This window comes from Lactuca serriola, chromosome 2, assembly GCF_051521515.1.
Source record: "Lactuca serriola cultivar US96UC23 chromosome 2, Lser_US96UC23_V15, whole genome shotgun sequence".
Classification (NCBI taxonomy): Eukaryota; Viridiplantae; Streptophyta; class Magnoliopsida; order Asterales; family Asteraceae; genus Lactuca; species Lactuca serriola.
This window is the reverse complement of record NC_136409.1, coordinates 114829046-114841441: the sequence shown is the minus strand read 5'-3', so window position 1 is coordinate 114841441 and position 12396 is coordinate 114829046. Positions and strand designations below refer to the sequence as shown.

Genomic DNA, 12396 nt, shown 5'->3' with positions numbered 1-12396 from the left:
CGTGGCTAGGATTTATGAGAATCAGTTGGGATGGGTATGTATGATTGTAATGTTTTATAGATATCTAAGTTATGAAATATATCTATATTGTTTGGTAACAGTTGGTTTTATAGGTTTGATAATTATAAATTATTATCATAATATTATTGTGGGATTCAAAATTTGTCACAACTAGCGTCTTAGCTAGGAAATTCTATTCCTATGTAACCATTCAACTATTGTAAATCATATACTCTAAGTAAATCTCACTCAATGCTCATTTAGATTCACCATTTATGTTTATCAAAGAGACCGAAGCCCTAAGAACCATGGTTTAAGTCCATAAGTGACTAGAAGTTCCTTATTGGGCCTAATGGATCAATAAGCATCCAATCCATACCATGTATCAAGGTATGATCTCTTATGTTTTCATGCTAGTCACCTCACCACCTCTCTCTCCCCTCTCTTTTTCTACTCTCGGCCGAGAGCCAAAACACACACACACACATACACTCAAAAGTTCTCTCCAAACATCTCTAAATCATCCTCCTCCTTCCACCAAGATTTTCAAGGTTTTGCATGTGTTCTAAGAAGATCCTTCACTAATCTCATCAATCCTTGGTAAGGTCTTGTACACCTAATTTTGATTACTTCATCCTTTAGCTAAATCACTCCATATCAACATCTATTTTGTGATTTTACTTCCTAGAACTCCTTAAGTTCGAAATCTACTCAAGAAGCTTGCTAAGACCAAAAATCCCTCCATTTCTTCTTCAAAAACCGAAGCATCAAGTAAAGGTGAGTTCATACCCCATTGTTTTTGGTTTTCATATGATTTTTGGGGGAGAATGCAAGTAAAATGTGTAGATCTATGTGTTATATGCATGTTTTGTGTGAATTCTTAGTTTATTTGGTAAAAATGTGCTAGATCTTAGCAAATCTCGAAATTTCAAGTATTATTTAGTAAAGATCTAAGAACTATGACATTAAATACATCAAACTAACAAGTTAAAAGTGTTGCATGTTTAAGATACAAAAGATTTCAACAAAAACCTTGTTAAATGAAAAAAATTGTCAAGAAAACAAAAGATAAGGGCAAAAAGTGAAAATTATGTTTTATAGGGACCAAATAGGTCCTACTTGTATAAAAAGGGATTTCTATGATAAACATACTTTCCAAAGGGCCAAAAATGTAAATTTTAGCTTAATGGGCCAAAAATTTTGGGCCTCACGGTTTTGGGCCCAAAATTGCGAAAAAAATGAGGTTTTGAGGATTAAAAAAATCTAAGTTGGCCAAAGTTTGAATCATAAATGCAAATAAGCCAAATTTAGGGGTGAAAATGACATTTATTTTCAAATTGGACCAAAAATGTAAATTTTTCCAAAATTGGGCTGAAAGTGACAGCTTTTGTAAACAAGAGGCTGAAAATACAATTTTCTGCAAAACTAGGCCATAAAGGTCAAAATATAAAATTTTGGATTAAATTTGTGAATTTTCTAAATATTTGGGACAAAATTGCAAATTTTATAAATTATGGACTAAAATGTCATTTTTACAAAACTTTGGGCCTTAATTGAAAAATTGTAAGATTATTGGCCAAAAATGTCATTTTTACAAAAAGAAAGCTTCTTAACATCAATCTAGTAAACCTCGAGATAAAACAAACAATGGAACAAAACAAATAAACAAATTACGTCGATAACTATTTATTGGACCTAATATTCACGTTACTTTGCCATTGGGCCCTAAGGGCCCATTTGAGCGTATATTAAGTCCAATGTTTTCCATGATGTGTTTATTCGGCCTTACGACCCACTTACATGTTAATTTGGGCCTTAGTTATTAGGTTACATGTTTATTGGGCTTTTGTGACCCATTTACATGCCTATTGGGCACAAATTACACTCTTACTTGTTATTGGGCCTTGTGGTCCATTTACATGCTAATTGGACTTAGAATGAAATTCTTATGCTAATGGATTGTAACTTTACCTTTTGCGTAATCATTAAACTTCGTACACTTATATATGTACTATCTGAATTCGAAAAAACATACAACATATACGTAAACATTAAACATAGTACAAAGGGTTGAGAATCTAGTGAGACTTGTCGGTTGGCACTCCTGAGTGTACAATCGTATCCTGTAGTTATAATCAGAGTTTCCTGGTAGGAAAGTGGGAGTTTGTGTATAGATATATACGGGGTGACCCCCCACGCCTTAGCTGTTCGCTACAGCTAGACTAGGCCAGTCTGGTGCGACAAAATCTTTAGCAATACTGACATTTGGAAAATTGCCAAGACGAGCAACCTAGTCATTATCATGCATGGTTATAACGGCTCATATAGGGATTCAATACCAAAAATTTAACCCGTCAAAGATAAACTCTTCGACTGTGTCAATGCAAAACAACTTATTTAACGAAACAAGAATCTAGGCTTTGTTATAAAACAGAAAATATCGGATTTTTTGGAGAAATTATTCATATACATTTATCACTTATTCACCAAACAATGAATCTAAACTATATTTAGTCAGATTATAACTATGAAACTTACACATGCATTATATACTTGATTTTCACATCATTTTCAGACATGTTACAGAAAATATCGGATTTTCTGGGTTTTTATGAAAGATACAAGGACTTTTACTCAAACATACTTATGAACTCACCAACATTATATATGTTGACCGTTTTCAAAATAACTTGTATTCTCAGGTAATCTTTAAGCTGGAAGATTTGCAAGTGTGTATGGTTTTGTTTTATGTAATAACACTTATCGTACTTTTAACAATTGGAACTTATGTATTATAACAATGTACTTGATGTGAACAATGTTGGTCGTATTATGTAATGATGGTGATGAATGTGTTATGTTTCATGTATATTCATTGTGATGATTATTCAATTGTTAGTCATACGAGCTCCCGGACGTTTTCGCCGTCTGGTTCGGGGGTGTGACAAAATCCTATGTGTCCCATTAGGTTTTCCCAATCTGACCCACTCAAATTATATGTATCACAGGTAATAGGGCTAAAGTTGTTGGAACTTAATTAAAATGCTGAGTGATTAAGAGACAACCTTCAATAGTATTCAGGACCACTAAGTTTTTTCGTTGTAACATATGTTGTGTATTAATTATGACATCCTTAGGGTTTTTTTTATTGTGAAATAATATCTTTACTCAAGACATGTTAATAAAACGAGATAGTTTTCGCAAAATGTTTTATTGTACCGGGATTTTCCACAAACAAAGATATTCTGATTCTTAAAGCATAAAGAAAAGTTTTTTGGTTCTGAAAAACAGGGGATGTCACATAGGGTTTTCCAAAGATGTTCCCTGTAAGATCAGTAGCGATATTGATTGTTCAATTAGGCAATGAAGAGTTGATGAAGGAGGTAGACCAGGAAAAGAGATTTAGGTGAGCACGTGAGGATTAATAGGGGAACAGATGGCCAATACCTTCTTGTAGGTTGCATCAGCGACATATAGAGGGTGGTGGTAACAAACGGTTGTCGAAGACTCAAGAGAGAAAGGAAAGAGACATATGGGATGTGGTTTGATGGTGTATAGAGGAGATTAGGGTTTTCAACATGTAGAAGATAAGATCGCAAGTTACAATTAGACATAGTAAAGATTGATGGACAAAAACTATGTTTGACCAAAACTTTGGTCAAAGGTGATATCAACAAAAAGATCTAAATGTGGAAAAGCTATGAATGAAATTTAATCAAAGGCCCATATTTCTTTATTTTTGAGTTTATGTTTCTGTTTTAATAAATATTAAAGTTGCTATGATTTGGATTAGTTTATCATGAAATTTGGATATCATAAACTTTGTACGGTAATAATTATATGTATAACATAGTTAGACATTTAACTTATCAATCTTATTAGAAAATTCAAATAATTTTTTCGATCATATATATATTGGTTGGGTTTTATGTAATGATTCTTTTTAGGTAAATGGAGCTTTCAGTGGAAAAATAGTAATTAACCTAATAAGAACAAAAATTGGGATACATGATACCCACGAGTATACCCATAAATCCATAAGTACGATGGTTATTTGCTAACTGATAACCCAATGGGCCGAGACTAGGTTTGGGATGATCTTCCATTTAAAAATAATCTGAAAGATCATAGAAAATAAAACGTAAACGACGACTCTACTGATCATCATGGATCTTTTTTTGTTGCAGTGATTATTTTCATATTGATTATTATTATCTATCAAGATCACCGATAAAATATTTGAGAAATTAATATGAGAGGCTTATGAATTACATACATGGTAAATTTTAGGCGCACTTTCGCATTATATTTGATCATTTAATGGTGTTAAAAACAAGAAAAATAACCCACAGATAAAAGGAGAGAATTTAGTCTATAAATTTACCAATTTACCGAAATCTTCTCTTCATTACTTCCAGTTTGTGAATTTGAAACCAATGATTTAAAGGGCAAAAGGGTATTTTCATAACCGTAATAATCATTCAACCTCATCATCCTCAACAATCATCTACAAAGTTTATATCGAAACAAAATAGAAAATCCCACAAACATTTCTACATCATAATCATAAGGTTAAATTAGTTTTACGATATAAATTTCACCAAATCCTCCTTCCATTAAAAAGCTTATTTCATATCCCATTTCTGCAAATTCTGCCATGTCACTGTCTTTTGGTAAGTTATTTTCGCATTATTCATCTTGGATTTTAACTGTATGCCTGTATTCTTTTCATTAATTTAATCAAAGATATGATTTTCAATCTTTCTTAGGATGACCCACAAAAAAAAAACATAACCCTATTATTGTTCATCATCAAATGTGTAATCTTTCATAATAAAAGTAGGGTTCTTTTTGTTTCTTGCTTAATCAATGATTGATACTTCACTTTAGTTAGCCTCGTAGACGACAGATCTCTCTTCAATCGTCTTTTTCCCTTTTGGTTTTCGTTTTCCTTTTTGTTTTATGTGTTTTTCCTTTATAGAAATCCAATCATGTTCTATACCTTTTTTCATAATCTTCGATTTCATCATTTTTTATCAATCAAATCGTGTTTAAACCTTGTTCTTAATCATCTCCAATGCATTTCCTATTTCTTTTTAAATTTGGAAACGTACAATAATTTTCGCGATTTGATAAAAAAAATTTTATAAATGCAATATTTATTTCGTAAAAAGTATTTTAAATACTTAAAGATTAAAGATTTTCTCATAGGACTCGTTGATATATGTGTATATTCTTGTATATTATATTGTTATTATATGATCTCTTTTACCCAAATAGATTTATTATCTTTAGAATGTCAGAATAATAGATATTGTAGTTGTCGTATTACACTCAAAAAGAATCAATGGCTATGAAAGCTATATATTGTACAAATGCTACAAAAATGGTGGTTGTTCCTTACGAAGGTGATTCCTTGTTCTTTAGAAGCTCATTAATGGGGATGCAGTTTTCCTTCATTTTTGTTTCAAACACGTTGTAGACAATGAAGATTCATATAATTAATGAATGGGAGAATATCGAGCGTATTGTTTGATTAGTGTAAAAGGTAGGAGAAGGTTGAATGTGAAGTTGCGATGACAACATTTTCTTCTACAGAAAATAAATTCTCAGTTCCAATCAAAGAGAAGAGCATGCAGTATTATCTTTATCCACCTCCAGTTGGCCAATATGAAGATGTTATGGCCAGTTACAAACTCTTCATGGATACTCTTGGGAAATTCCATGCTGCTATGGGAACAAAATTCAAGTAAGCTTCTGTTTTTTTTACTCCTTAAGCCCAATTCCAATAATATGGGTATATGAGCCCAATACTAAGAATCATTGCCCCACATGTAAGCTATAAAACCTTAGAAGGAGAGATTTTTCATAAAGGTTTGGTTGTGTCACTAATCCCCCCAATATGAGTTTTTCGTATGAGAAATATCCAACTTATTTATATTATTCTATTGTTTTTTTGTATAAGTTGGTTAATTACAATCGGTGAATATATATGGGGTCCACAACAATCGTTGGAAAAGCTCAATAAAGTGCTTGTTGTATATAAGGATAATGATATAAAAATCCTTAAGTTTGTAAGTTTTTGTTGGTTTTGCTCAAAGTTGTATTTTAGGTCTATTAATGTCTCAAATTTGCAATTTTTATTTATTTATTTATTTATTTATTTATTTTTCAATTTTATCCTCTGGTTTATTAACGCTCTTGAGTTTTGTTTTCTGGTTCATTAAAATCCTTAAGTTTGGCAAAAATTATCATTTTTACCGGATAAAATTGCAAAAAATGTAAAATTGAAAAAAAAAAGTTGCGAATTTGAGGCAGTAATGGACCTAAAATACGACTTTGGGTAAAACTTACAGAAACTTGCAAACTTAAGGGTTTTTATGGTATTTGCCCTTTATATAGATGGGAAGTTGTTGTGTACTCGATTTACTGTGTGATTGGCTAGCTCAGGGTTGTTGTGTACTTGATTTACTGGTTTTGTTTGCATAAGAGATTGATGTTATTCTAATACTTTTGCATGTTGTAGGATTCCGATTGTTGGTGGAAAGGATCTTGACTTGCATCGCCTATTTATGGAAGTCACTTCCCGTGGTGGCATTAAAAGGGTACCCTTTATCTTTCTTCCCATTACTTCTCATTTTCTTATCGTTTTTGTTACCTGTTTCCATGTCATGATGAAACTGAAATTGCTAATATAGGTTCTTGAAGACAAAAAGTGGAGAGAGGTGACTAATGTTTTCAACTTTCCACCCTCAGCCACAAACGCTTCGTTTATCTTGCGCAAGTATTACATGTCACTCCTTCACCATTTTGAACAAGTTTACTACTTTAAAGCAAAAGCATGGACTCCTGTTCCTACTGGTATGCCAATAACTCTTCACTCGACCAATTACATGTTATTCTAAATTTTACACCTTTCGACACTTTCAAACATGAATAGTGTACTTAACAACTATTTTTTAATGGGATAATGCCTTAAAAGCCCTTAAGTTTTCATGAAATATTCGATTTTACCCTTTTGTATATTTTTGGTTCACTAAAACCGGAGGTTTGCAACTTTTTTTTTCAATGTTACCCTTTTTGCAAGTTTACCTGGTTAAACTGAACATTTCTACCAAATTTAAGGGCTTTAATGAACCAAAAATATATAAAAACGTAAAATTTAAAAATGTTCAAACCTCTTGTTTTGGTAAAACCAAAAACAAACAAAAAGCTAAAAGAGAAATTTCGTGAAAACTTGAGACCTTTTATGACATTATCCCGTTTTTTAAATTCAGATACTTGGCAAAGTACAAAGTCAACTCTCACTTCAATGTCCGAAATGAATAAAGTCATGCTCCCATTACCTGAAAATCAAGAACTCGCATCAGGGAAGAGGCAGAGGGTGGAGACAGATGACGGTTCGCCGGAATTAGGTTTTCCGGTGACCGGAATAATCGACGGAAAATTCGAAAGTGGGTATCTTTGTAGTGTCGGGATAGGTGGAGAGCAGCTACACGGGGTTCTTTATCAGACGACTGTGTGTACCCCATTATGTGAAGTAACTCAAGATGCAACCATGGTTAGGTGTAGGCGTAGACGTAGGAAGAAATCTGAAATGAAGAAGAGGGATCCTGCGCATCCAAAACCTAATAGAAGTGGGTACAACTTCTTCTTTGCTGAACAACATGCCAGGCTTAAATTACTTCATACGGGAAAGGATAGAGGGATTAGTAGGATGATCGGTGAACTTTGGAACAATTTAACAGATTCCGAAAAGGGGGTGAGCATGCAAAATTAGAAGAAAGATTCTTATTTTTGTTTGCATGTGTTACACAGGACAAAACTGGATAGACTGTCTAGGGTTATTTTCTATAACGTTTATGAGGTCATTCACATCTTTTGCACATAAGACAGATCGAAAACAAGTCCAAATGTTCCACCTTTTTTGGGTGGCACAAAAGTTGTTAATTTTTGTCCCACTAGTCCAAATGTGCACCAAACTCAATAAATTTGTTTTGCCATGTCATGTCATGTTCATTTTTTTGGATAGGACAAAAGTTGCAATTTTATGGTCCAAATACAGTAAAACCTATACTGTCATGTCATGTTGACTTTTTTGGGTGGGATAGAAGTTGTTAATTTTTGTTTCACTGGTATCGGTCCAAATGTGCACCAAACACAATGAAACTTGTTTCTGTCATTTCATGTCATGTCTACTTTTTTGGATGTGACAAAAGTTGTAATTTTTTACATGATGACAGTCCAAATACAATAATTCATATGTTGTCATGTCATGTCATGTCTACTTTTTTGGATGGGACAAAAGTTTAAATTTTTTACATGAATTATTGATTCATTTTCAATAATTCATATGTTGTCATGTCATGTCATGTCTACTGTCATGTCTGTCATGTCATGTTCACCTTTTTCGGTGGAACAGAAGTGACAATTTTTGTCTCACCGACACAATCCCAATCCCACATTGTTTCTCCTCTTTTTTGGTGTAACAAAAGTTGCAATTTTTGTCCAGTAATGTTCTGTTGGATTCTTGATATTGTTTTTATTTATTTATTTTTTTGCTTCAGGTTTATCAGGAAAAAGCGGTTGAAGATAAGGAACGCTACAGAACTGAAATGGAGCATTATAGAGAGAATTTCAGAAGAGAGTCACTCATAAACAATACAGTAGTGCCATTGCAGCAACAGTATTTCACAAATATGATGCTGGATGACAACCCTGAAAACGATGGTGAAAATTCTCATCAAACTGCTGAAAACGAACTGAATTCAGGGTATTATGACAATGAAAAGAGCAGCAGTGAAGCTGAAGAAGGTACTAAAGATAAGGACTTAAATCATGAAATGCCATTAGAAGTTGAAATGGGAGGTGAAAATGATGATGCTATAATGAAGCCAAAGGAGGAGTTAGCATTTGGTAATAAAAAATCATTTGATATTGTTCATGAAGATAATCAGTCGGTGTTTCTTCATGGATCACTTCAACAAAACTCAATATCTGTTCAAGAAAACGAACCACTAATTGAAAACGAATCAAAGAAAGATGGAAAGAGTTCTGATAATCAACCGATGATTCTTGATATTAGTGATGAAAACAAGAGAGAATCGGATAACAATCAAGAAAAGGATTTAGTGTACAATGCAGAAAACTTTGAGAAAGATCCACAAGTTTTTAAAGAAACAGAAAAGATTGAGCAAGAAACAGAAGACAAGTGAAGGAAGGATCCTTTCTTGATTAGGACTCCATTTTTGACACGAGAGAATAGTAGTTCATGACTTTATCAAGTTTAGCTTTCCTCAACAATGTTGCTTTTAGAGATTTTAGTTTTACCTTTAATGTTTTTATATCTATGTTTTTAATTTGTTGGTAATATGTTGGTAAAAGTAGTGTTTAATTTTGTAATTCCGAGACATGATACTTTGTTTACATTCGAACAAAATCGGTATTATGAATGTTGATTTGGCCAAATTAAGTTGTTTCAATAAAAGAGTTATTATTCTAACAACACAGTAGCTTGATACTTAGTAGCTACAAGTAGTCCAATCAAATCGTTGACCTTTTTCTTCTAGTGTATCATTATGAAAACACCTGTGATTCAGTGTTTTATTTTTACTCATGTATCCAAAGATTGAAGCCCACTCCTTATGTGGGTCCATATAGGTTCTTGAGAAGATGCTTCAAGTTAGAGGGTCCATATAGAAAATCCTAAATTTGAAAGTGACTACCTCAATTAATAATTCCAAATAAAAATAAACAAAAGTCAAACCCTTAAAGAATAATTGTTTCCATTAACACTTGAAAGTTAAAGCCTACCAAAACCAAAACTTGGAATCAAGATTAAAAAAAGAAAAAGGGTAACCGAAAAAGAAACCCAAAAATGCAACAATGGGTAGATTCTTGATTTGTGCCTTAAGGAGCAAAAACATCATAAAACGAAAAAAAAAAGTACAATCTATGAGCATATGTAGTCAAGAATCAGAAACAAGAATAGCATCCCATATCATATCCATATCCAAAGATGGCATTCGACTTAGCTGAACCCCTTCTACAACATCTGATACCTCTTCTTCCATCTGTTTCTTGATTTTTTCATTGTTTACCTCCGAGTTTCTTGAAGTTTCTGATAAGGTGTTTTCTTGCAATGGTGGTGATAGTTTAGCGATACCCTTTTGAGATAAAGCTTGTAACTTTGCTTCAAGAAGAGCTGCAGTGTTGCCATTTATTGAATTGGCTTTCAACTGGTTCTTCAAATTCGGAAAATTTAAGTGCGCATAATCACCTCTTAATAAATAAGCAGCTGTGTCATATGCAAAAGCAGCGTCTTCAGCTGTATCAAATGTCCCAAGCCAAACCCGTGTTCGGTTTCTTGGTAATCGGATTTCTGCCACCCATTTTCCCCAATGACGTTGCCTTACCCCTCTAAATAGCTTCCCTGGTGAGCAAACTGATGCTAACAAGGATGTCCTTTTGAGGGTAGTATCGGGAATTTGCCTCCCTGTATACTTCATCGGCTGAGTTTTGGTTGTCTTCAACCAGTAGTCACCAGAACTTGCCATGTTTTGAGGTTGCATAATGGTGGTGAATGATGGTTCAGTGGCTTGTGATGAAGGTTGGTTGAGCTGTGAGAAAGTTTCAAGAAAATTTATCGGAAACGATGGTGATGATGATGATGAGGATGATGATGGTGATGATGATGATGATGGTGATGATGATGATGATGATGATGATGATCTTGAAACGCCATTCCAGATGATGGAATTGCCAAAAAACTGTGTATGTTTGGCATATTCTTGAAAATAAGAAGTAGAACTCATTGTTTCTTTCTGGAGGAAAGTATCGATCTTAGGAAACTGATGATTCTCCATTGGTAGTGATCTACTTTGTGAATTGGAATTTAGGAAGATGAAAAATGAGAGGTTCGAATTATATAGAAGTATGAAGGGAGTATGACTTTTTATATTTTATGTTACAGGCCACCAGATGTCACTGGTGATTTATATTTTATACTCAAAAGTCAGATCTAGAGTTAAAAAGGCTCATCAAGATTAAAACCCCACAAAAAAGTTCCACGCTTTCGTGCTCACCATTCATGATATTCTTTTGTTGACAAATGAAGTATTGACACGTCATCTCTTGGGAGTTTTTGTGTTATTGTGAGGTTTAATAGATATTGTTGTATATTGTTTCTTGCTGGTGAAACTTGAGAACACACAGGCTTGCAAGTTTATTAGTAGTGATCATGTGATGTCTAATGAACCTTTATTGCTCTTTTTCTATATTTTTGTTTTACTTTTTTTGGTTAATGATTAGACTTTGTCTTTAGATTAAGAATATGATAAACAAGTTTAGAGATAATATAAAATATTGAAGGCTGTAGGTGTTGATGGTTGTGTTTTGGCATCAAAGAAAGGACCAACTCATGATTGGCACATGTTTATAGGCGAATTAGAAGGTAACATGCATTTCAACCTTATTATTATTATTCTAATTTTGGCAAGAAAACAACTATGACCAAATCGTTGCTGTTCTTTTTTGGATCTTAACATATTAGAGGGAAAAATGAATAGAACAAATACAAATAGGGCATCTACTATTAAAAAAAAAGACGTGTAGGCAGTACAATAAAAGAAATTATCTTTTTCACACTAAAAGAAACCCCCAAAAAAGATATCAAAGCATGCACGGGAAAAATCAATAACTACGTTAAATTATGCAATAAACAAGAGGTCTATTGCTCTCCATTTATGCAAATAGGGTCTACCAAATGAAAGTAAACAACAATAAGTCTTTGTAAACGTTTTTAAAACATTACTTATTGTGTGGTGGAATGCTAACAGATTCTATATTTCTATACATGCGTACACACATAAGAGGCCATTTTTTCCTGGGATCTAAGAGGACTAAGAGACATGAGGCCCTCTTTTCTTAAGGTTTCTTTTTCACCTTTACTAATGTTCATATATATATATATATATATATATATATATATATATATATATATATATATATATATATATATATATATATATATATATATATATATATATGGAAATCTTCAAAATAGTCCCAAACTTTTGGGAAAAGTTACACTTTTGTCCCAACATTTTTTTTGAACAAAAAAAACCCAGAAAACCGGATAAATTGAACATTTCCGCCCTATGTTACCGGTAACCTTCATTTAGCCGGTTAAATTGGCTTATGTGGCAAGGACTTGCTGAGGTGGTTGGTAAGTTATTTAATGGCCTTGTATTAAACTCTAAATATAGTGGAAAACTTCATTCGTGCCCTAGCAGACAACGATTGAAGCAGGAGCAGTGGAGGACCAAGACAAATGTCTTCTTCGTCTTCTTCATCTTCAATGAATCATCTCAAAAAGAGGTGCTAATGTGGTGATCC

General features: G+C 33.1%; 2 protein-coding genes across 2 annotated transcripts; one reads left to right on the top strand and one right to left on the bottom strand.

Annotated features, from left to right (window-relative positions):
* Positions 1–5375: 5375 nt before the first annotated feature.
* LOC145090413 (high mobility group B protein 10-like) lies at positions 5376–9403 on the top strand. Its single transcript, XM_079028636.1, has 5 exons — positions 5376–5749; positions 6527–6605; positions 6699–6861; positions 7278–7762; positions 8568–9403. Exons 1-5 carry the CDS (start codon positions 5577–5579, stop codon positions 9213–9215), a joined length of 1548 nt encoding a protein of 515 aa, XP_078884762.1. The 5' UTR covers positions 5376–5576; the 3' UTR covers positions 9216–9403.
* Positions 9404–9768: 365 nt separating this feature from the next.
* Positions 9769–10935, bottom strand: LOC145086660 (ethylene-responsive transcription factor ERF062-like). Its single transcript, XM_079024481.1, has one exon. The coding sequence runs from the start codon at positions 10863–10865 to the stop codon at positions 9969–9971; it is 897 nt and encodes a 298-aa protein (XP_078880607.1). The 5' UTR covers positions 10866–10935; the 3' UTR covers positions 9769–9968.
* Positions 10936–12396: the final 1461 nt, after the last annotated feature.